Source organism: Cyprinodon variegatus, unplaced genomic scaffold (genome assembly GCF_000732505.1).
Source record: "Cyprinodon variegatus isolate N-32 unplaced genomic scaffold, C_variegatus-1.0 Scaffold936, whole genome shotgun sequence".
NCBI lineage: Eukaryota > Metazoa > Chordata > Actinopteri > Cyprinodontiformes > Cyprinodontidae > Cyprinodon > Cyprinodon variegatus.
In genome coordinates, this window is record NW_015151389.1 from 255,907 (window position 1) to 279,227 (window position 23,321).

At 37.6% G+C, this 23,321-nt stretch overlaps 3 protein-coding genes across 5 annotated transcripts; 2 read left to right on the top strand and 1 right to left on the bottom strand.

The window, feature by feature from the left end:
* The first annotated feature begins 1,578 nt into the window (after positions 1-1,578).
* Positions 1,579-6,420, top strand: LOC107100103. 2 transcript variants are annotated; one of them, XM_015398470.1, is made up of 7 exons: positions 1,579-1,798; positions 1,967-2,105; positions 3,296-3,435; positions 3,527-3,575; positions 3,657-3,741; positions 5,255-5,370; positions 5,468-6,420. In XM_015398470.1, exons 1-7 carry the CDS (start codon positions 1,746-1,748, stop codon positions 6,140-6,142), a joined length of 1,257 nt encoding a protein of 418 aa, XP_015253956.1. In that variant the 5' UTR covers positions 1,579-1,745; the 3' UTR covers positions 6,143-6,420. The 2 variants fall into 2 exon arrangements, with proteins under 2 accessions (XP_015253956.1, XP_015253957.1); XM_015398471.1 differs by lacking the exon at positions 1,967-2,105.
* A 546-nt stretch (positions 6,421-6,966) lies between these two features.
* On the bottom strand, positions 6,967-12,371 carry kbtbd12 (kelch repeat and BTB (POZ) domain containing 12). 2 transcript variants are annotated; one of them, XM_015398468.1, is made up of 6 exons: positions 12,283-12,371; positions 9,904-11,049; positions 9,553-9,823; positions 9,285-9,435; positions 7,609-7,806; positions 6,967-7,524 (listed from the first exon to the last, which is right to left on the bottom strand). In XM_015398468.1, exons 2-6 carry the CDS (start codon positions 10,974-10,976, stop codon positions 7,355-7,357), a joined length of 1,863 nt encoding a protein of 620 aa, XP_015253954.1. In that variant the 5' UTR covers positions 10,977-11,049; positions 12,283-12,371; the 3' UTR covers positions 6,967-7,354. The 2 variants fall into 2 exon arrangements, with proteins under 2 accessions (XP_015253954.1, XP_015253955.1); XM_015398469.1 differs by having other exon boundaries at positions 12,256-12,336.
* A 737-nt stretch (positions 12,372-13,108) lies between these two features.
* On the top strand, positions 13,109-22,524 carry LOC107100096 (solute carrier family 26 member 6-like). The gene is made up of 17 exons (XM_015398462.1): positions 13,109-13,346; positions 13,429-13,568; positions 13,698-13,808; positions 14,157-14,332; positions 14,420-14,584; positions 15,804-15,956; positions 16,607-16,689; positions 16,776-16,923; positions 17,062-17,175; positions 18,471-18,548; positions 18,645-18,740; positions 18,837-18,943; positions 19,084-19,153; positions 19,238-19,330; positions 21,749-21,859; positions 21,981-22,400; positions 22,516-22,524. Exons 1-17 carry the CDS (start codon positions 13,207-13,209, stop codon positions 22,522-22,524), a joined length of 2,214 nt encoding a protein of 737 aa, XP_015253948.1. The 5' UTR covers positions 13,109-13,206.
* Positions 22,525-23,321: the final 797 nt, after the last annotated feature.

Genomic DNA, 23,321 nt, shown 5'->3' on the forward strand with positions numbered 1-23,321 from the left:
TATGTTGATGATCTTGATAACCCAATGTCTGACATAACTGATGTTGGTTTTTTGCGGTTTCTCTTCTTTTGATATCTTTCGTAACCATTTTAAATCTTAATACTCCCATTTGATGGGTTTGAAATATGTATATGCATATGGTTAATTATATCTACTTTTCTTCTGGTTAAAAAAAATGCTCCATTGCCTTTTATTTGCCTCACATTCATATGCTTGTCCTTCAGTCATAAACCTTGATTATGTTTCTCTCTTTTGTATTACCTATTCACTATTCCTTGTTCTTCTGTGAGGTAAGGTATATTGTTATTGAACAATAAAAATAAATTCTGCATCAACACCCTTGTTTTTGCAGTTGCGCAGTTTTGTTATTTTTCTGTTCATTTTAGATCTATTTATGTTTAAACATAGGCATGCTCATTTTAACCATAACACCATTTACAACTTTTGTGTAGTTTTTTTCCCCAATACTTTGACTGTTGTCATTGGATTCACTTTCATTAATTTGTCTTTTAAAAAATTAGAATGCTAAACAAAATAAATGTGTGCCACTCTTGCTACCAGGCTTTTCATCTGTACGTTGTTGATATAATTTTAAAGAAGAAAAATTCTACCTTTAACAGACAGAAATGTAAGTATGCATGACTAAACAATACATACACCGAATTGTAGAAATGCACAAACTAGAAATAAAACAATTTATTTAGAGTGAATTACACACTGCGGTGAATTATGTATCCCATCAGGCCAATGTTGTAAAACAATTTCACCAAGAATTTGAGTCAGTAGGTCACATGACCTGGAAGATATTGAAGAAAAGTCCCAACTTTTGTCTTTAAGAATATCTTAAAAATAGCTTAAAATCACATATAACTAAGTGTATCTTACATATGTTATCTATTGGCATGATTTTATATTAGTTTCGTCTTAGCTGGTCATAAGAAAAGGTCTTTATTGATTTTTGTTTCTCCAGAGTGCTGGTTCAAAGATTTGTTGACGGTCCCTAAATGCACCACCGCGTGTGGGAGGACGGAGCAGCAGAGAGACGCTAGCCGACATCAGAGTCCCTCTGTCTGATCAACCGTTTGCTAGACCCCGCTGACTCTGCGGAGCGGTGAATTACACCGGAGGGTTTATGTACCACTGTCATCACTGGAAATGAATGATTAGCTATTAAAGTAAAGGGGACATGTGCAAATATACTGAAAGTTTTGGTTAAGATTGCTTGATTTATTGTTGTTATTATTATATCAACAGACCATATAATGAGCTGCAGATATGTCTCATTGTACCATATTAAACAAGCTTTTTAATTCTAAATCGCAAATATGAACATGAAGGGAACAGAAAACAAATAGCATTACTACAGAGCCCGTCTTAGATCTGTTTCTGTGAATTTTAGCTCCTTATCCAGCTACATCCGCATAAATAGTAGGATTATCCTTTCGATAGATACCCTTTTTTCCACGGCCCTTGAACGCAGCTTCGAATGTAAATGGCGGGACATTTGAAAAGGCTAATAGCTAATAGCTTAAAAGGTTTTTTATATTGCTAGGCACCTGTGAGTTGATTCAGGGAAATAATATCTTCAGGTTTTTCATCCACACTTTGGATTTTAGATTTCACACATATATGTGGATGACTTTTTTGTAACTTGTTGCATCTTTTTGTTTAGCCTTCTTGAACGAAGTAGCATAGCAAGTTAGCTTGCCTAAAGTAAAGCTAGCTTCCTTTGTGCTGGAAACACAATGAGTTATATGAAGAACATAAAGGAAATGTTGAACATACCAACTGGACCCAGGTGGTTAGCCATTTTCATATTGTTTCTTGTCAACCACAGTTGATAGTTAATAAGCTGATAATTTGGGTTAAAGTTTCTATTTAATGACAGGTTCTATTTATTTATTACTGTAATGGTTGTTTGTTTTTCCCTCAACAAACTACATGATGGTGACTAACTAATGGGCAGAAATGTGGCAGACAGTGAAAACTCAGGTTTGACAGATTCCCAGGTGTTCTTTGGCTCCCAGTTTTGGCATGAGCAGTCCCAGGGGATGTCTCAGGACACGAGCCTGTCATCCAAAAACTCCCAGCAAAGTTCACAGGATGTGAGTGACTCACTCATGCACAGATATTTTCAATATATTTCAATAGAAAAGTTCATTTGTTTAAAGGAAAAGTCAGCTCATATTCAGAATTCAAACTTCTGAGAGAACTTTAAATATTAAATTATTTCACAATGTTCAATAAATAGTGAGTTTTTAATTAAGAATAATTTCATTTGAATGTGTTTTGCTGGAGACATCCAAGTTTGACAAAAGAACACTACTGCTAATTACCGGTTTGTGATGTCACGGTGCCGTATCGGCTGTTGAGCAAGTTCCTATGCTGTATCTGGTGTTGTATTATCCAAGTCATCTTGAAAACATTCTTCTTCGAAATGTTGGCGACATATTACGCATTTTTTTCTCTGGCCAGAAGCTCGATGGCAAATCCTCCCTCTTTAAGTTGGCAATCTGATGACAAACGCGTCCGTGGAGGATCATAAATTCGGAAAGGTGGAATAACAATCAGTTGTTAACTTTTTTTCACTTTTACCTGATGTATTACAACATCCAACCGCCATGCACGTGGGCATTGTCGGTTTAACTATAGCTCTTGGCAAATTTCAATGGTGAAGTCCTCTCGAAATCTTAAATAATTGTTGATTGCAGATGTGTCTAGTAGTTCCCACTGATTTTGCTTGTAAAGCAGGGAGAATGGCGCTAGGCTTACCGCACCGTGATGTCACTGCCGGAAGATGTCAAGAGTGAGGTGTTACTATATGCGGGCAAAAATGGCCGCTCTCGGTTTCAGTCATCGAGACAAAAATCACTTTTTTTTTTATTGTTTTACTGTTTAAAGCTTAAATTAATTAAATCACCACAAACATATTAGTTTGAGGTATAGATTATGATCCATTCATTATTCCTTGCTGATTGGACTTTTCCTTTAATCCTGTTTGTTAGTAGATGTTGTTGGTAGTTTCCTTTAAATATTTCATTTTAATAGGTCTATATAAAATATATAGATTATTGTAAACAGATTAATGTTTCCAAGCCCTAGTTTTTGTTTACTAAAACCATTTTCCCCATACAGCTAATAAAACATGATGCTTAATTAAGAAAGCAATTTAAAATGGCCCTTCCCAGTCAAACGCTAGCCAAATGGCAGCCCACTTCTCTTAAACTTTCCGTTTAGTAGCAGCCTTAAGATTGAGTTATATAATGGGTGAACTCTTGTTTTTTTTTTTTTTTAGGGATGTGACCCAGCAGATATTCTAAGCAGATATACCTCTAAGCCTCTTCTTTTGGGGGATTTGAAGGACAAAATGATAACCTCAGGTTTACTCTACAAGTATGAAGAGGACATGAAAAAGGCAAAAGAAAAAAATGACAGGTGAATCTCTAAGCCATAAAGTTAAATAAAATATTTTTGATAAGAGAACAGTTTTTAGAATGTATTTATTGTTTTTTTTTCCTTTTAACAGTGAGCAATTTGCTAAAGAATCCCAACATGTACGGGAAACGCTCATTAACGTAAGTGCACACAGACCACCATTCAATGTCCATCACATAGCTTCTATCCTCCAGCTGTTTAACACCTTTTATCTTTTTCAGATTCAACAACTGCTGTCTGGTGTTGAGAAAAACACCACTGTGTGCCAAACAATCTTTGAAAAATGTGACAGTTTTGCATCATTACGTGAGTTTTCTGCCACTTTCTTACTTCTTTTGGCCTTTCTGGGCTGGATTTATGTGATGGAAAAATGACCACATGGCTGCAACCAAGCAACCTTTCCTAAATGTTAAACATTCCCATCTTTTTTAATTTGACTTTCAGTTTAGCTCGGTGTGACTGTTGATAAATGGCTGCTTCTTTTTAGGCTGAGTTCTGTATCTCCAGCACTGTCACTGCTTCAATACAAAATAGAATATAAAAGTGGAATGCTAAAAAACAATGTGCAAGCATTCATATTTTCCAGTAGGTGGTGCTGTTTGCCCAATTATCACAGTTTATACATACAATACAAAATTCCCAAGAAAACCCTTATTTCTATGAAATTTTCTTAAAAAGGAGATAAGCTTTCTTATGATATTCAAAGATGGTCTTAATCATTATTTTACATACTTTCTAACGTCCTCCAAAGTTTTTTTTTGTTTTGTTTTATTTTGTCACTAGTTTTTAATGCAGCATCTGGTCATTTTCAGATCAGTTGGTTTATATTTGTTAATACCACTTATCGCTTACCTATTATTTAATCAGACATTAGTCAAATTCATAACCAAAAGGACTGATCATGACCTTTCCATGCATATAAAAGAAAACTTATCAATGGATATATTTAGGCACTTTGTCACTAACACCCCGCCACATAGTCATAACTAGACTCATTTATTGAGTTTAGTCTATGAAAAACATAGGAATCCAATAATGTTTGAAAATACAGAGAACTTGTTTAAAATGATATCACTTTAAAGGAAATAAATGTTACCATGTTTTTTTTCCTCCCACACTGTTAACATTTGATCATTGCTGCAATTCAGGGAATGGAAATGTCAGGAAAGCTGTACAAAACAAAATTTCATCATCAAAAAGTCATCTAAGCTATGTCTTAAGTCTAGGATTATTACAAGTATTTGTATTACCTGAATAGATATCCTTGTTGAAACGTCATCCATCTTGTTTGTTTCCACATTTAAAAGTGTGAGCATTTATATTTATACCTGAATTGTGCCAAGAATGTGATGGAACCTATTATTTAACAAATAATAATAGATAGAAAATAAAGTTTTAGAGGACAAACTGATTGACCGAGAACTTTTTACTGAAATTCTAGCATACAGTGTGATTGACTGGGGGATGATGCATCTCTCGGACCCTCTGCCTGGACTTTCATAAACTGATCAACTTATTTTAGATACATTTTTTTACTTGACAATTCTGAATTTTTTTTTTTCATTTGTTTGCTTTACTATATATATATATATATATATATATATAAATATAAATAAAACATTTGAAGACCTTGATAAAGCACAGATAACTGCTGGTTAATACTATTTAACAAGGTTACTAAAGTTTATCTTCCTTCAAGGAAATAAAAATCCATTTGAGTTGGTTTAAAGCTTTGTTACTTATATGAAAAGTTGCTGATTATATTTATAAAAAAATTTAACTGACCTCAGTTACGTTGTCTGTTTTACTCTCATCTTAGTGAAGAACAGTTTTGAGAGCCTTCAGACGAACAGTTCGCAGATGTTTGAGATTGTGGTTGACAAATTAAGCTCTCAAATGGGAGTAATGAAAGAGCTGGAGGACAAACTGCAGAAGGTTTGCAGTTTATGGATTTCTATACTTCTTGACAAAGGTAGAAACAGATCATTGTTTGATAAGCAATGAGTATATATGTTTTTTTCTATTATTTTAGAATGGGGAAGCCACAGCACAACTTGAAGCACAACTGAAAAGCTTAAAGAATAGTTTGGAGAGTCTCGGAGAGCTGCTCAACACTCTTGTCTCAAAATCATCTGCTAAACCCAGTGTGGCCATAGATAGTGCCGCTCAAACATCCCCAGTGCTGGAGCCATCCATGCATGATAATCTGCTGAACAGTCAAACCAAGGTTACAGAGGCTCCAAAAGCACCTAATAACCTTAACTGTCAAGCTGAAACGTCCTCTAAGGATTACAGCATTGGTTGGAAAAGACTCAGTCGGAGGAGTCAGAAGCGCAAAAAGAGACCACTAGTGCTCTCCAGGAGAGGTAATCAGTCAGTCCCAGATGAAAACACTCAACCTGTGAATCAGGGTAAAAAGCAACAGAAAATATCAGGATCCCTTCTCCAGCCCCGCGATCAGAACATCCAGGCCATCGAACAGAACCTCAGCTCAGGTAGTTCAACGTCCGTGAAGAGGGGAAGTACATCCAACACGGGCGCAGGATATTTCGTCAACATGCTGAGCAGCTGGTCCCAGGACAGCAACATCTCTGAGTGGAGTGCTGCCACCGAATCCATCCTGCAGCGATTGTCTGGCTATTCAAAGATGAGCCCGGTAGAACAAGGAGAAATCTGGCAGTTGTTTGAACCTGATGTTGACTTTTAGAGAAAAAAAAAGTAAAAGCACTTTTACTCTTGTTCTTATAGGTAAGAGACAAACCTGTTCACATAAAACAACTTTGATTACTTTTCCTGAAGATGTGTTAGATGTGTTTTTCTTAACAAAATGATAGCTTTAGAATATATTTCTTAGTAGAAGAAATGTGGAAAAAGAGTGCAGACTTACCCTTGCACTGTTTGGCATGCTTATTTAAGCTGTTTTGTCTTTCTAAAGATTGTTTATATTATTATAATTGTGTTAAGTTTTGCACTGTTGCACCATAGAGTTCCATTATATGTCCAGTTTGAGAGTAAAAATAAACTAATAAGCGAATGAAGTTGAAGTCTTTTGATTTGCTAATAGGGCTGGCTCTAATGTTGTAATTACTTAACAAGAAGGGACCCTTGTTTACTTTTTGGTTTCAGAATCAGAAGTGTTTTTTGCTGTCCCTTTTATATAAATGAGGTAAACTTACAAAAAAAAAACATGTAGGAAAGAGTATTTAACAATAAGCATCTTATCAAAAAAAAGTATGGATTTCTGTTGAAACTCTTTCCATGTCTGTCTAAGTTTGGAAAATACTGTAATAATTTTACCAAACTTTATTCACTATTTACTATTGCAGGAATCCTAACAAAAATGCATACTCGCACGATTCTAATAATGAAGTTATAAAACTGTGTGTATAAGACTGTGTAATCACATCAGACCACCCATCCTCCAAATAAAGTGCATATTTATTTCCTTCCAAAATAATTCAGCAAGCACAGTAGATAAAAAAAAATCAATACCTTTAATGTAAAATTATTGATTTCTAAAATATTACAAGATTTCTTTTCTTTTCTTAGTCATTAAAGACGTAAGGGCATTTAATCTGGAGAATTTTCAATCCAAGTTTGTCTTATATGATAACTAATAAATCAATGTCATTATTATTAATGATGCATGCAAATGGAATCACTTTTATATTTCCAAAAGCAGGCTGGTCTAATATAAACTAGGCAATATTCAGGAAATAATCTCTGCAGGTGCAACACACCCACACAACAGTATTCAGAAATGAAGTTTCTGCCTACAAAAGTGCATTGACTCCATTAAGTACATACCTCCAGGAAGAACGCAAGACATTTTCTGCCTGATAAGAAGACATTAACCGGTCAATAAGTGCATTAATGTTTCACTTTCCTCACCCAAACTGGTCTGACTGACAGCTGATGATCACAGATTCATTAAGTCAGAGGGTGGGGATATTAGTCCCCTTGGGTTGAGACTTGCGACCAAGCAGACATCGTAGTTGTCATGCATCACTGCGTGCCGGGTCACCACTGTCCAACGGTTTTCCCATGGATCAAGCTCCAAAATGTCCTTAGTTATGTCATCATGACGATCTGAGATGGAATAAGACACGGAGAGAAATCTGATAGCAGCTTGAATCAACTTTGCAAATTTGAGTGTAGATTTTCTGCTTGTACCTGCTCCTTTGTAATATCCACAGACATAAATCTTCCCTCCCACGACCCCTGCATTAGAGGCATTAGTACGAAGTGAGAGCTGGGGACATGGGAGAGGTGGTCCCTCCCTCCAGTAATCTCCATCTGGGTTGTAGATCTCCACAGCACTCAGACAATGACGTGACTGTCCACGGTCCATTCCCTCACATCCTATCCCTCCTGCAAAACATGTAAGTGCCAATAACCAAATCATTGCTATTGTAATTCAATAGGCAATGTGAGGGACTTGCATGGTTCTCTGGTGAGTTTTCAGTTTTAAAACTGTCTCATCCTGTAAGCCCTGGAGGATTTTTATGTATGAATGACTGATTAGGCCTAAGTCCAAACAAGAACATTAGGAAATTAAGATATAAAATGCATGTTTAATTCTTTGATACCAACTATAAACAAGGGTGCATCAAATACACAGAGCCTTGCAAAAGTGTTTATGCCGCCTGGTTGTTTGCACATCTTTTCTTGTTTAGAAGAATCTGACTTCATAAGTTAGCAACAGTGCTATGTGTGTTATGGGGAGAAAATTACATAGTTTTCACAATTTTTTTTAGAAATACAAATTATAAAATAGTAGACATTTTGGCATTTTTTTATTCAGCCTTCTCTATTCTTGTATATTAACATAAATGTCAGTCTGATCATCTGCCTTCAGAGGACTGAAGATAGAGTTCACCAATGTGTCATCTAATCCTTGTATGGAAGCATCTGTTTTGTGAGTTCCTCAGAGATTTGTTAGAGAACATAAAAAGAACAAAAAATCACAAAGACCAATTAAAAGTTTAGGATTTGGAGAACTTGAAAGCAGAAGATTTTTAAACAATACTCCATGCTTTTACCTATTAAATTAAGGACCAACTTCATGCCAAACTAAAGCTCCTCCACATGGAAAGAGAATCAGACAGCCCAAAGCAAGGGTTCCCAAGTAACAATTAACAATTTTGTTATACGGGCAGATTTTGATTTTGTGATTGGGTGTATTTGCTTTTTTATTGTAGTCTGATTACTTTAATCTACATGTGTGTTAATAACCTCCCTTTTTGCTGATGAAGGTTCTCAGTCATCCAGGTCATAGTCATACCGTAAAAATTCAAAAAATATCCACTGGACTTGGTTTTGAAGATTTGAAGACGTTTCGCCACCTCTCCAGGAAGCTTTCTCAATTCAAATGTCTGGATCCGCAGTGAGTTTGAGTCTTATATAGACAAAGCCTTGTATCGCTTGGAAACATGCAAATGGTAACCGATGAATGGGTCGTTTAGTTCCATTGTTAGCCTGTAATATCTTAACCTGTCTATGATTCTAAGGGAAAAAAAAAAAACCAAAAAAATACCGTTAAGGGGGGGATTGTCTCCTGTAATACCTGAAACCTGTCTATGATTGTTAAGACTCGGCCATCTTGTAAAACTGTATTTTAAAGGAGGTAAAGTTCTTCAAACAAGTATTGATAACATTGCAGTCTCCGTCTTTGGCATTTTTAATTTTTTTAAACAAGTGTTAGTTGCCTGCCACATGTTTCAAGTGTCTGCCACATAAAACTCCAATAGAATTTGCATTTGTAGAGTGGGAAATTATGAAAAGCTTCAAGAGGTATATTAGAAAGATATGAACAATAGTAAGACTAAGTAAGACAAAAATCTACCTACCCATAACAAAAATTTCCCCATTCAGCACCAAAGCACTGCAGCGGTACTTGGAGTATTTCATTGGAGCAAGCTCTGTCCATTTGTTCGTGTTTGGATTGTATTCCAGGAGGCGGTTACTGAGACGGTCCGGCTCATCGTCCATGCGATACGACTGGAATGTTGTATTGGGTTCAGAGAATGACAAAGCAGAACAGTTTAAGACAGTTACTTGCTGTCAACAAAGTCATGCTTTCAGTTTTGCATGACCAAAAAAAAATTTTAATAATACCTGTGGGGTGCGACCACCCAATACATAAAGGCAGTCTTTTACTGTGACCACACAGTGATAGGCCAAAGGCAAAGGCAGAGGTGCTGCACTCCGCCAAGGTCCTCCCTGCAAAGACCAACGCTCCACACAATTTGTGATGAGAAACTGGTTCTTCAGCTTCATCTGTCCCCCCAAGAGGTATAGAGTGTCTCCTATAGACCCCAGGGCGTAGGAGTCCCTATACTCTGCTGATGTTAAGTGTTCCCAGCTACCCTGGGCTTCCACTTTATACCTGCAAACCAGGTCAGATCATAATTAGTTATTACACTACAAATAAGTGTTCTGCTGGACAAAGTGTCAGCCTATTTTTACCTGTAGATCTCAACGTTCACATCTTTCTGTCGGGCCATTCTCCGTGCACTTGCCTCTCCTGCTACAATGATGTCGTTTCTTTCAGTCACAACTCCTGCGCACACATATCCCAGAGCATCTCCATAGCGAGGGGAGGTGATGTAGTAGGCTCGGCCCGTGGCCGGTGCAAAACAAAAGCTGCGCTCCGTGTAGTTGGCGTACCTTGACCTGATCCCTCCGCCATCATTACCAACACAGAGCAGCAGATCTGTAGTTTCCATTCCGTACCTCAGCTTGAGTTTACGTGGTGCAGCTGAAGGATGCATGATCACCGCCTCCAGAGCTTGATTCATCATTTCCAGACATTCCGCATCAGCCAAGAGGGCTGTGTTCCTCTTCATTGCCTCTCTTAAGTAGTCAGGATTTATCAGCGGGAGACGGACCTTTCTCAGGAGCTCTGGTAGATGTCGAATACGGACCTCCCCATCCATCAGAGGGTTGTGTTTGACCCAGTGAAGAACAACATCTAAGATGGTTTCTTCTCTTGTCACATTGAGATCATCACAGCTTAGAAGCTTTCCAAGCTGGTGGGCCTCCAGCTCCAGAATTTCCTCACTCCGGCAGACTTGGACAAAGTTTTGTCTCAAGAAGCGCTGAGCATGATCAGCCAGCTCCTCTGCACCAAGGTCACGGGCAAAGTAATACACGCCAAGACAGTTGGAAGAGTCCATGTTCTCTGTCATATGCTGCCGACAACGTGCAAAAACATCATCCATCTGCAGGAGAAAAGCTGCAATTGATACACCTTGCACATTGTCATTAGTAAGAGGAAGTTCTGAAGTGTACATGTAGTTCAGGAGCAGGGCCAGGCTGTCTGCAGGGGTGTCACGTAGGAATATTTCTCTGTTACTGCACTCACGCAAACCACATGTGAACATTACACGGAAGTATGGGCTGAAGGCGGACAGAAGAACTCTGTGGCAGGGGAAGCTGATGCCCTCAGCAACCAGCACTACATCCGTCAGATGCTCAACCTCTCTCATCTTCCTCAGCTGTTCAAGGAGCACCTGCCCATGTTTGGCAGTAAGATCCATTTCCTCCTAAATCGGTAAGCTGAATATTTTGAAGAAAAGCTTTATACAACAAGAACCAGTGATAAGGTTGTTCCTGAAAGCCAAAAACAAAAAACAGCAAAGATTAATTCCCTCATATGAATCTTCACAAGAATCATAAATGTGCTTAATGTACACCAAAACCTTTGCACCTTTTCCCTATCTTCTATGTGTATGGTGCTCTCTGCCTGTTAAAGACGTGGAAAGAGATTTAAAAGAAATTCAACTTGTTTTCAAGTGGTAAAATGTCACACTGACATTTTGAGCAACATTCACCAAATAGAAACCTTGTAAGAAAAAAAAAGTTATTATTTTTAAAAGAGTGAGGGATGCCAAACCACTGTGTTTGTTCTCTAATCTAATCTGTTTACAGGTGGTTTATTGGTGCACTTTGCTGCATGTGCCTCTAATGTAACAGGAATTTACAACAGACTTTGGTAAAGAAAATCCTAAATACAAATCCAAAAACATAATCGAGCAATATTTTGGTCTACCCTTAAAACATGCAGTGTGAAATGTTGCTTGCAAATCAAGTAATTACCCAGTTGCACAAATAAGTAATATTTTCACACCATTTTGATTTTAAAAAAAAAGATAGTCATCTTGCAATACTATACAAGTTTCATAGAAATACGTATATCACTAATCTGTGTTTTGCTTGAAAAGCCTTGGACAATGTTTCCTAGTCTGCAAAGGTAAAAAAATATATACATTAGAAAAAAAGAATACATTTCTTTGCTAAATAGTGAAAAAGAGAATCTGCATGTCTGTGATTGGATTGCTATTCTGGAACATTAACTTTCCATTCCTCTGTGTTTTCTTATGTTACGTTCATACAGTGCTTTATATCCACTTGCTAATGAAATGTCCTATATACATAAACTTGCCCTGCTAACTTTAATACACTAGTTGTATCATTGCTCAATCAGGAGATAGCTTAGAGAAAACAGGTTTTCACTGCCTTGTCAAGATCAAATCTGTTTTCGTAACACAAAGTTATAATAAATTCTGACAAATATATATCTATCTATCTATCTATATATATATATATATATATATATATATATATATATATATATATATATATATATATATATATATATATATATATATATACACCAAAAAATACTAAAACAGTTGAAACGACAATCAAGATTCTTTATTTTAATAATTCCGTCCAGCTAAACTTTGTACATTGTGAAATAAGTTAACGAGAACGAGAACATTGTGGTCCAACTTGTTCAGATATACCAATTCTTACCAAAGTTCTCTGCCTTCCATAACTCACCGTTTTCCTTTTGGTCTACGAAAGCCAGGAGATGTCCGTTTTTTTCAGGCCACACATGTTGTTGATGTTACCAAATGCACAAGTCAGAGGGCTCAGAGAAATCTGAGCAAACTCAATGGGTAGGTATTTAACCCCCCCCACGGGGCTGCTGCCCTCTGAGCTGTCGCCCCAAAAATAGACAACGTTGTTGCTGCCAGTAAGTGGGTCAAAGGGGTTTGAATTACATAGAAAAGTTCATATTCTGAAACAGTCAAGATAACAATTTTGATAAAATGTGTTTGAATATTCATTGCTTTCATTAACCCTGTATCATTCTTTGTTTGGTCTAACTCTCCTTCCAGTTTCTTCACCTTTGCCATCTGCAGGCAGCTCAGACACCAAAGAAACCTTTGCTCTCGGCTCAGATTTAGGTTTCATGACAGCAGTTTCTCATGAACTCAGTATATCATATTTCTTTATGCTGCTTATTTAAAGTTTGAACAATAAAGTTTAAACCTCATCACTATAACAAATGTCTTTAGATCCATGTTTATGACGTAGCAGGGAGAACCCACTTTTGGATAGGAAATTCTTTAAGGTTAATTATTCAATAAGGGTTGCTTAATGTAGGGTATGTTTCATTGCCTTCATTTTTGTTGTTGAGTGGAAAAATACCCAGAATGGAAAAACAAAGTCATCTAAACTCAAAAGAGATGATGTTTTTTTTTTTGTTTAGGACATCCTCTACCTGTTCTGATCATTCATTATTTTCAATAACTCTGCCCATAACATCCTGTCTGCAGTTAACCATTACACAGTGCTGCATACAGTATAAAAGCAGATACAGCTGTGCTTTCAGCATATCCAGGGTTCTATCAAGCTTTGCTAAGAGCTTGCAGCCTTCGGCATATTTTGTTAAATCTCGGTTGTGCATCTGACACTCAAATGGATTATAGACCAGGATCTGAGACATACAGAGTGGAGAGGGAAGTCTTGGATGAGCAGAAACTGGAAGAGCTAACAAAGAGAAAAACACTCTCAGAGATCAACAAACCTCTAACTGGGTATTTGAAAAAGTCATTGAGGTAAACAGCTTGTGTTAAAGTCTCTATTTTAAATTAATTGCAGTTAATGTTTTTTTGAAAAGGTAAATTTCCTCTTTCATAGATGCACGCTTCCGAAACTTAAGAGAAGTGTATTGAGCAGCGTTCCTGTGCTGTACTGGCTGCCAAAGTACTCAGTATGGGACTATGGGATGCCCGACCTGGTCTCAGGCATCAGCGTGGGGATAATGCACCTGCCTCAAGGTATGAGAATCATCCAGAATGAGTGAAATGATCTTAGCTAGAATGAACGACACAGCTAGACACAACTATATGAACATTTATTCATCAGGTTGTTTTGGATAGAACTAACAAAGCATGTTCCCTGCACAGGTATGGCATATGCACTACTTGCTTCTGTACCGCCTGTATTTGGGCTCTACACATCTCTCTATCCAGCTTTAATTTACTTACTTTTTGGAACATCTCGACATATTTCCATTGGTAAGTACAATACTTTGGGAAAACTTTTCAGCCTTTTTGATGAATTTGTGAAATTCCTACTTAAAGTTTAGCTAAAATAGATTTATTAAACAACACATTGCACAAGATATGATTGATTTATAATCCATATGTTGAGGATCCAAGTTGTAGCTCTAAACTTCCATCTAAAAGCTTAATCTTTGTCTTCTGAATCTTATTTTGTTTTTTATTTATTAAGGGATTTGGATTTGTATATATATATATATATATATATATATATATATATATATATATATATATATATATATATATATATATATCAAATAAACCTGTTTAGCTCATAATTTGAATTTAAATGTATTTTTTCAGGTACATTCACTGTCCTCAGCATCATGGTGGGCAGCGTGATAGAGAGAGTTGCTCCAGATGAGATTTTTATGTCTAAAAATGGGACCAACTTAACTTCAGAGGTAGACATAGCGGCCAGGGACTCCTACAGGGTGCAGGTGGCAGCCGCTACTACCTTTCTTGGAGGACTTATTCAGGTTTGTAAAACAGCCCAGATAATATGAGAAAAGTCTCCAATTCTGCTTTGAAGCTACCTAACCACATAAATGACTGTGTTCCTGTAGGTGCTTTTAGGTGTTATAAAGTTTGGATTTGTGGGAACATATCTATCTAAGCCTCTGGTGAGAGCTTACACATCAGCTGCTGCTGCACACGCTGTAGTGGCGCAGCTCAAGTACTTATTTGGAGTTTCACCGAGACGGTTTAGTGGCCCTCTGTCCCAGGTTTATGTGAGTATCATCCACTCACTCTGGCTTAATTGCTCTGTTTGTTCCAGTCATTCAGAAAACAGTCCTGTCAAGTCAGACTTTGTTTCTAATCTCAAAAGATCTCCTTGTGATGCCTCAAAAGTCCTTTCCGGCTCTTTCACTTTTCAACGTTTGAATGCAGATTTAGTAGAAAAACAAATCAGGGCAATGTTGTTTTCATTCGGTTACAAAATATGTATATGTGTTGGATGTCAAAATTATTGATGAAGCCTCCATAAAATACTGAATGATGCTTAGTAGTTAAACTGAAGAAAAAACACAGAACAAGATAAAAAAAAAAAAGAAAAGTAATAAAGAAGGTGTAAAAATATAACAAAGCACATTGGTAAAAACATACAGTTGGGGATACCAGCTCATGATTTGCTTTTTATGGTCAGTTTTGACAAGTTGTGGGGTGTCTGATAGTTTAAAAACACTGCAGCACTAACCTGTTTATCTAAGTTAGCTCCCATATTATTGCACGTGATTTCACCTAGAGTAGTTAAAAAAAACCTTGCAGGTTGGCTAGAACGTTGCTGTGTAATAATAGAAATTAACATTGTGCCTCTTAAAGATAAAGAGCCAAAAAGGAACATACTCAAGACAAAAAGCAGAAGAATCAATATGCAGAATAGGAATAACCCTCCCTAAATGAACACTGAAGTATTCCTGCTTGCATGGTTGCAATTTAAAGCAGGATGTACATGTACCTTTGAGACCTACTGTACATGTTCCAGTTGCAGTATCATAATAGTATGATTTATGGTATCAAAGGCTGCTCAGAAGTCTCAAAGCACTAAAACAGAAGTATATGCCAAGTCTGCTTTTATAAGGATGTTGTTAAAAAATTTGCCAGGCTAGAAGTCTCAGAGCTGAGGCATTATTTAAAACCTGAATGGAACATCACACAGATGGGCTATGAGTGTTTGAAAACACATTACATTTTAAAATGTTTTTTTTCTTAAACTTGAATTTAAATTGGCCTATTTTCTGATAAAAGTGGGGTGTTTTTTTAATCTATAATAATAAGAAAAGTGCTGAAGAGAAGAGAGTGCTGCAGGACATTTGAAATTTGTTTTTTGTATTTTTTTTATTTCAATCACAGAACGTGAATAATAATGAATAATGAAACAGCCCAAGGTGATACTCTACTGTATTAGTTACCAACCTTTCTTCCTCTTTGTGTTTTTGGGACTTTCAGACACTGCAGGACATTTTCCTCTGCCTGCCTCAAACTCATCTTCCCACTCTGCTGGTTAGCTCTGTGACGATGGTGCTTCTGATTTCAGCGAAGGAGCTGAACTCGTTCCTCAGTACGAGGCTTCCGGTGCCCATTCCAGTGGAACTAATCACAGTCAGTGGACATAAAGTCAATCTTTAGCCTCATGCCGTGTTATGTCTGTGTGTGTGTGTGTGTGTGTGTGTGTGTGTGTGTGTGTGTGTGTGTGTGTGTGTGAGTTGCATGTCTTTGTTACCTGTTTGTGACAATTTCCCAGGAATATGCTACATTTTGGGGACTTATAGGTACTTGTGGGGACCAACAACTGGTCCCCCTGAGAGGAAGTTCTGTTCTTGGCGTGAGGGTAAAGTTAGAACTAGCGTACGAATTGAGTTTAGGTTAAGTTTAGGGTTAGGTATGTGTTGATATTGGTTAGGGTTAAGGCAAGGGTCACGGTTATGTAAATAAAAGGAATGGAAGTCAATGGAATGTCCCCACAAGGATAGTGTGACACAACATTTGAATGTGTGTGTGTTTATACACTGTGTTCCGGTGCTGCTGATGATGCAGCACTAAACAAAAAGTATAGATGCAGTGGAAACAAGCAGCTGATTCAGCAATGCTTAATGTGCTTCACTGCAGGAATTTGTGATTTATGGCTAATAATTAGGTCCACACCTGGTACATGACTGACTCTATGTTAAGGACCAATGCTTTGCAATGGAAAAATTGTGTAAATTATGCTTACCGGTATGTTTTTAATTCATGTCATATAACCCCTTTAGATTGTTGCAGCGACTCTAATATCTTCCACTACATATCTAAACAACAACTACAGTGTTTCGGTAGTTGGAGAGATCCCCAGTGGGTCAGTATTTTGCTGCTATTCTTTCTGTTGAGGTTGTTTTTTTTTCTGTACTAGTTCCATTTATTTTGTTTATCTTTGATCACCAGTTTAAGTGCTCCCACTGTGCCTCATCTCAGTCTTTTTGGAGAAGTTATCGGTGACTCTTTTGCTCTGGCTATCGTTGGATATGCTGTATCTATTTCACTAGGAAAGACGTTTGCACTGAAACATGGATACAAGGTGGACAGTAACCAGGTAATGTCTATTCTTGCATAAAATTCCTGAAGCTTTTTTTTAATAATATTTTCAGCATTCATTCATTCATTCATTCATTCATTCATTCATTCATTCATTCATTCATTCATTCATTCATCCTTCTCTGCCATGGTGCAGGAACTGGTGGCCCTGGGTCTCAGCAATGCAGTGGGCGGCTTCTTCCAGTGCTTCTCTGTTTGCTCCTCCATGTCTCGGAGTCTTGTTCAGGAAACCACTGGCGGCAAAACTCAAGTAAGTAGAAAAACAGCTGGATTGAAAAATAATCTGCTAGCTGCATCTCACATATTAAATCATTCCGCAACTCTTGAAATAAAAACAACATCAGCAACAACCAAATATGTGTATTTAGATACAAACAGATAAAGCTAGCTTTTTGAATGTATTTTAGGTGTTTTTTATAAAAATAAATCACACATTTAACAAAGAATTCTAAAGCTTGGGGAAATTATCTAATAAAACTGATTTATTCATTACGTAGTTTAGTTTATATACTTCTTAGATTTGGGATGAAATTTCTAAAAACTTGTTGGCTCCTTAAAAGTGTTTTATAAACATGATTGAAGTGAAAGAACAATCCTAAACAACACAAATATAATGAAGAGGAGGTGTGGATGCGAGCTTGAACCATATAAATTGTAGTTTGGGTTTAACTTAAAGCAGCCATCATGGTTATTCGATTTCAGATTTTTAATCTCCTGCCTCTAAACCCGAACACTGCTTCAGTAAAACAATAGAGAAAACTGAATTAAACCAGAACAGAAAAAATACAAACAGCTACATAAAGTTAAAAATCAGGATCCACGACAAGATGTGCAGAATATAAGTGATTATATCTGAAATGGTAAAGGAGTGGATTACCCATGTACTGACACACCTTTTGAATCAAAGAAACTATAGATTGATCTGAATCTTATTTAGTCTATTGCCATAAAACGGATTTAACCTGATTAGAACTTAAAGGAGCGATAAGCAAGAAATTTGCTGTGAAATTAAATCGTTCTTATTTGCACTGGTGGAAACTCTCCATCATCAATGCCTGATTTAGGATTTTCATCTTTCAAACCTAGAGTTATTTCGATACAGGGTGTAGCATGTGTTTACTTCCGGGTTCCTTAGCCAAACAGCAGCGACCTGCAAACATGAAATAGAGTAAGAAAAGAGGATCAGAAAAAAAATCTAAACAAAACTCGGGAAGCCTTGGCATTCTTCAAAAGTATTTCCCGAAGAACGTTTGGTGGCTTTGTCATCTTCACTTAACATCTTGCATTTGACCTATTTAATGGAATTGTGGAGTCGCCAAGTCATCACCATGCCATGCATTTGTTCTGGCCAGCCCATGAATCAAGTGAGTCCAACCTGCACAACGAACTAAACTGTGCAGATTGGACTTTCCCTCTTCACACTCATAGAACAAGTACTGTCACATTTAACATAGAAAAAAAAAGAGAAATTATTGCTTCAAATCAAGCCATAATCCTATTCATTGAATTTTTTTCGTACAACTAAGCCATGTAACATGTTCGCAGATGGCTGGAGTGGCCTCAGCTCTGATTGTTCTGGTGACTATACTGAAACTTGGGGTGCTATTCCAGGAGCTGCCAAAGGTTGGTTTCCTTTTATATTTATATACTCAAATACGATTACCAGTTTATATCCAGGACAGCAGTGTTTGTAAAGTCTAATTAACTGTGTTGTTTTAGGCCGTCCTCGCATCAATTGTGCTTGTGAATTTGAAGGGCATGTTCAAACAGTACCTTGATGTTGTTACACTGTGGAGGAGAAACAAAGTCGACCTGGTGAGATACTAATGACTCAGAAAGGGATTTTTTTTTATTTTTTTTTTTATAATTGAGTGCCATCATGACGGATCTTCCTATTTCTGCTTCCCCCAGTTGGTTTGGTTAGTCACCTGGGTGTCAACAATGCTGCTGAATCTGGACCTGGGTCTGGCTGCATCCATTGTCTTTGCTCTGTTCACTGTTATTTTTAGGACTCAGATGTAAGATTTTTTCTCCACCTTACCAGATATTACAGTTCAGTTTTTTTTAACTCTTTACTGTTGTGTTCACTATTTAGGATTTTCTATTCTATAAAAAAAAAAATCAACACACAACTAATGTTTTAACTTCTGATATTCAGGCCAACATACTCTGTTCTTGGAAATGTTCCTGGTACAGAACTCTATGTGGACGTGGAGACACACAGAGAGGTGAGACTGAAAAACAAAGAACTAAAACTAGATTTGTTTTTTCCTGCTTAAAAAACAAGCCAACATCCTTTCTATATGTGACAGGCTAAAAAGGTCCCAGGTGTTACTATCTTCCGCTCATCTGCCACAGTTTATTTTGCCAATGCCGAACTCTACCTGGAGGCTCTAAAAAAGAAGGTTGGTTCTCCTTGTATGTTTATTTTAGAGCACCTGCTTTTTGTTTATTTTTTAAATAATAAAACTCCTAAGCAACATACCCACAAAAAATATTGCAGTATATTATTCTTTTATTATTGATGAGTTGTTCCTATTTTTTAATCTCTTTTTATTTTTCAACTAATATCATAATATTTTGACTAATATAGACAAATTAACTTCTCTATTTTTATTCTAAAGGTGTTGATAATATCCTATTCAAGCCTTGTTTTTTCTATCTCATATGTTTTCTGGGGCTTTTTTAGATTGTATGAAAACAACACAAAAAACAGCTGTGGTAGTATAGATAAGGTTGTTGAAAGGTTTTGCCTGTTTTCACTAAATCTTTATAGTATATATATATATATTAGGCAGCCTTCTGAGCAGAGATGCCCAGACTTCCCAATCCGCAAACACTTCTTCCAGCTGCTCTCGGGGGACCCTGAGGCGACACCAGGCCAGCTCAGAGACATAGTCCCTGGGCCTTTAACGTGACCTCCTCGCAATAGGAAACACCTGAAACACCTCCCGAGGGAGGCGACCAGGAGGCATCTGAAACAGATGCCCGAGCCACCTCACTGGCATCCTTTTGATGTGGAGGAGCAACGACTCTACTCCGAGCTCCTCCCGGGTAACTGAGCTCCTCACCCAATCTTGAACGGTACGCCCAGCCACCCTGCAAAGGAAAATCATTTCTGCCACTTGTATTGGTAATCTTGTCCTTTCAGTCATCACCCAGATCTCATGGCCATAGGTGAGGGTGGGAACGTAGATCAATCTGTAAATTGAGAGCTTTGCCCCATGACTCAGCTCCCTCTTCACCATGACAGTCCGATACAGCGGCTGCATCACTGCCGAAGCTGCACCAATCCGTCTATCAATCTCACACTCCATCCGTTCCTCACCCATGATCAAGTCAACGAGATACTTGAACTCCTCCACTTGAGACCATGACTCTCCACCGACCTGAAGAGGGGAGTCCCCCTTTCTCAGGTGGAGAACCCTAGCCTCGGTTTTGGAGGTGCTGATCTTCATACTGGCCGCCCAACACTCACCTGCAAACCGCCCCTGTGCACGCCGAAACTCGTGGTTTGATGAGGCCAACAGGGCAACATCATCTGCAAACAGCAGAGATGATATCCTGAGTTCCCCAAACCAGACACCCTCTGGTCCCTGGCTGCGTCTAGAAATTCTTTCCATAAATGTAATGAACAGAACCGATGACAAAGGGCAGCCCTGGCAGAGAGCAACATGCACCGGGAACAGGTCTGACTTACTGTCGGCAATGAGAACCAAGCTCCTCCTGCGGTCATACAGAGAGCAGACACCCCATAACATAGGGCACTACAAGGGACACGGTCAAAAGACTTCTCTAGATCCACAAAACACATGTGGCACCCGATGAAGGGCTGGTCCCCTTCATATTGATACAATACAGTTGATACAATGATTGAGTCAAAAACAGGAATAGGTTACAGTGGTGTCTCTTTCTGCAAATCTGCAAACGTGTCTTTCAGGTCAAGGGGCACAAAAACAACACTTTTAATGTTGAGTTTTCCGCCCCTCTGTCAGATGAGGTAGTTATAACACTGCAATAAGGACACCAAGCCCAGAGCAGCTTAGGTTCTCGTGTACTTGTAAAACACCAGCTTGAGTCACAAGAAATTCTTCCACTTCCAGAAAGCCTGACACTAACAACTGTTTTTTTTTTTGTTTCATTTGACATGTTAAGAGGTTCTGGACTTTTCTGCTCATGATACTATTATTTAAAGTTATAAAACAATTTGTTTAGTTTGGTATATGATTAGAAAATGCATACTGGCTTTGGTTGCTCTTAGACTTCTTGTGTGCAGTTTTATACACTCAATTTTTATGACTTAATAGCTTCCTTTTTTATATGGTTTTTGTGTCTTTGGACCTTTATGGTTATCTTATCTTATCTTTTACTGTGTTTTCTGACTATGTCAAGGAAGTACTTTATCACTCATTCATTCATCCATTCATTCATTCATAGTTCAGACTATACAGATTTGCTCTATATATTCACAAATTTGACTTATGAACTTCTTATTAAGTTTCACGTTGTGGAAAACATACATTTTCCTTAATTCCTTTTTTAATATTCTGAATATTAGTTTTAAAATGTGAATATGATTTTTTTTCCTAAAATTACTTATTAGAAAAATAATGATAATTTCCATTTTGAATGAATATGCGAAATAAACACTATTACTGGTGTGAAATTAAGTTTAGAAGAAGTAAAGAAATTAGATGTTTACTTAGCTAAATAGTTTTTTATATAGTTTTGTGCTCTTTTAAGTTTTCTAACTTTAATAGAGCAATATTTTCTTAATCTTCTTGTCTAACTGAAATCTTGATTTGATTTCCATATGTTTCTAGAGTGGACTTGACATCAGTAAAATGATCATCTATAAGAGAAGGCAGGAGGCCAAACAAAGGAGAAAGGAAATGAGAGCAGAAAGGCGAGCTAAGAGAAAGGCTAAAGGAGAGGTGAGGAATGTTCAGCATAAACATGGATTATTTCTTTTAGTTTTATTATTTGAATTCTTTTTTGAGGTAGATGGCAGCTCAAAATTAAAAGGACCTTCTTCCTCTTCCTCTGATTGTTCAGAAAAAGGCACAAAAAGCAGCTAAAGATCAACCTAAACCTCCAGAGATCTCAGTGGAGGAGGCTGATAGCTGGTCTGACACATGTATAGACATGACAGCTGCAGAGAAGGAAGAACAGAGCTGGACCGAGAAGGAGAACGTAACTGTATTTGTGATCCCAACCACTCCTCGGACGCCTGAGTGTCGCTCCAGGATGGAGTATCTTAAAGGAGGAGATCTGGACAGCACCAGTTGGATGTCAGAGCTGCAGGATGGGGACACCATCACTCTGGGCTCTAGCAGTGAGGACACTCTGAGCCGGGATCTAGAACAAGTGTCTCTTGGTTCTCTGGGCAAGTGGACCTGGGACATTCATTCCATTATCCTTGACCTATCCACAGCTAACTTCATTGACACAGTGGCCATAGAGACACTGAAAAATGTAAGTGATAAAGAAATAAAAGTATTTGACTGTACTCTTTACTGGAAAGGTTCATTGACTGAGCTATTGCTGCCATTAACTTTATGCTTTCTCCCAGTGTTCTATTTCCATAAAGATTCATTAGTACATGTGCCTGTTTTCCTGGACAAGGCACTGTAAAATTTACTGTATCACTGACTCAGCAATATTCAGTTATATTGGTGTCTTGAGTTTAGAACTGATAATTTTTTTTATTTCTCTTACATGGTTCATTGTAAGTTCAGCCTGAGCAATGAAAAACAAACATCAGACTGCTTCTAAGAGGAAACAAACTCTAGCCATAATGCTATAAATCTTGAGTCCCCATGCTATGTCTGGAAAAGGTCAGGATTGTCTGAGCAATTGATGTCTGACTGTGCCTGGAGGATCCTGGGGCCCATACTTACTGGGCAGATTTCTATGCAGAGCTGTATTTTCTGTGTATTTATCGTCTGATATCTTCATTAAGGGTTTAGGTGCATGATACAGACCTAGTTAAAAACAAAACAACATTGGCTTCTTACCTTAACTGGCTTTCTTGCCTTGAGGAAGTTCCAAACAAAGCCTTAACATTCGTCTATGCTGTGGATTGGTTTTCTTTCCCATATTTGGTGCTTGTGGTTTTTCTTAGTTTTCTTGGCTGATTACAGCAGAGGGATGCTTATGCTAAACCTTTTTCTGCTGGAAGTTACTTTGTAACACAGAATTCACCAGTTTGTCAGTTTGTTATTAAATTAACTGTTTTTTTGGAGCATGTCAGACTGTATATTACTAGATCTGGATTGTACAACGTTGTTTTATGCTGGGTACATGTGCTGGGTACTGACATGTCAAAAATATGTAATTGTCTCCCCCACACACAAACACACACACACACACACACACACACACACACACACACAC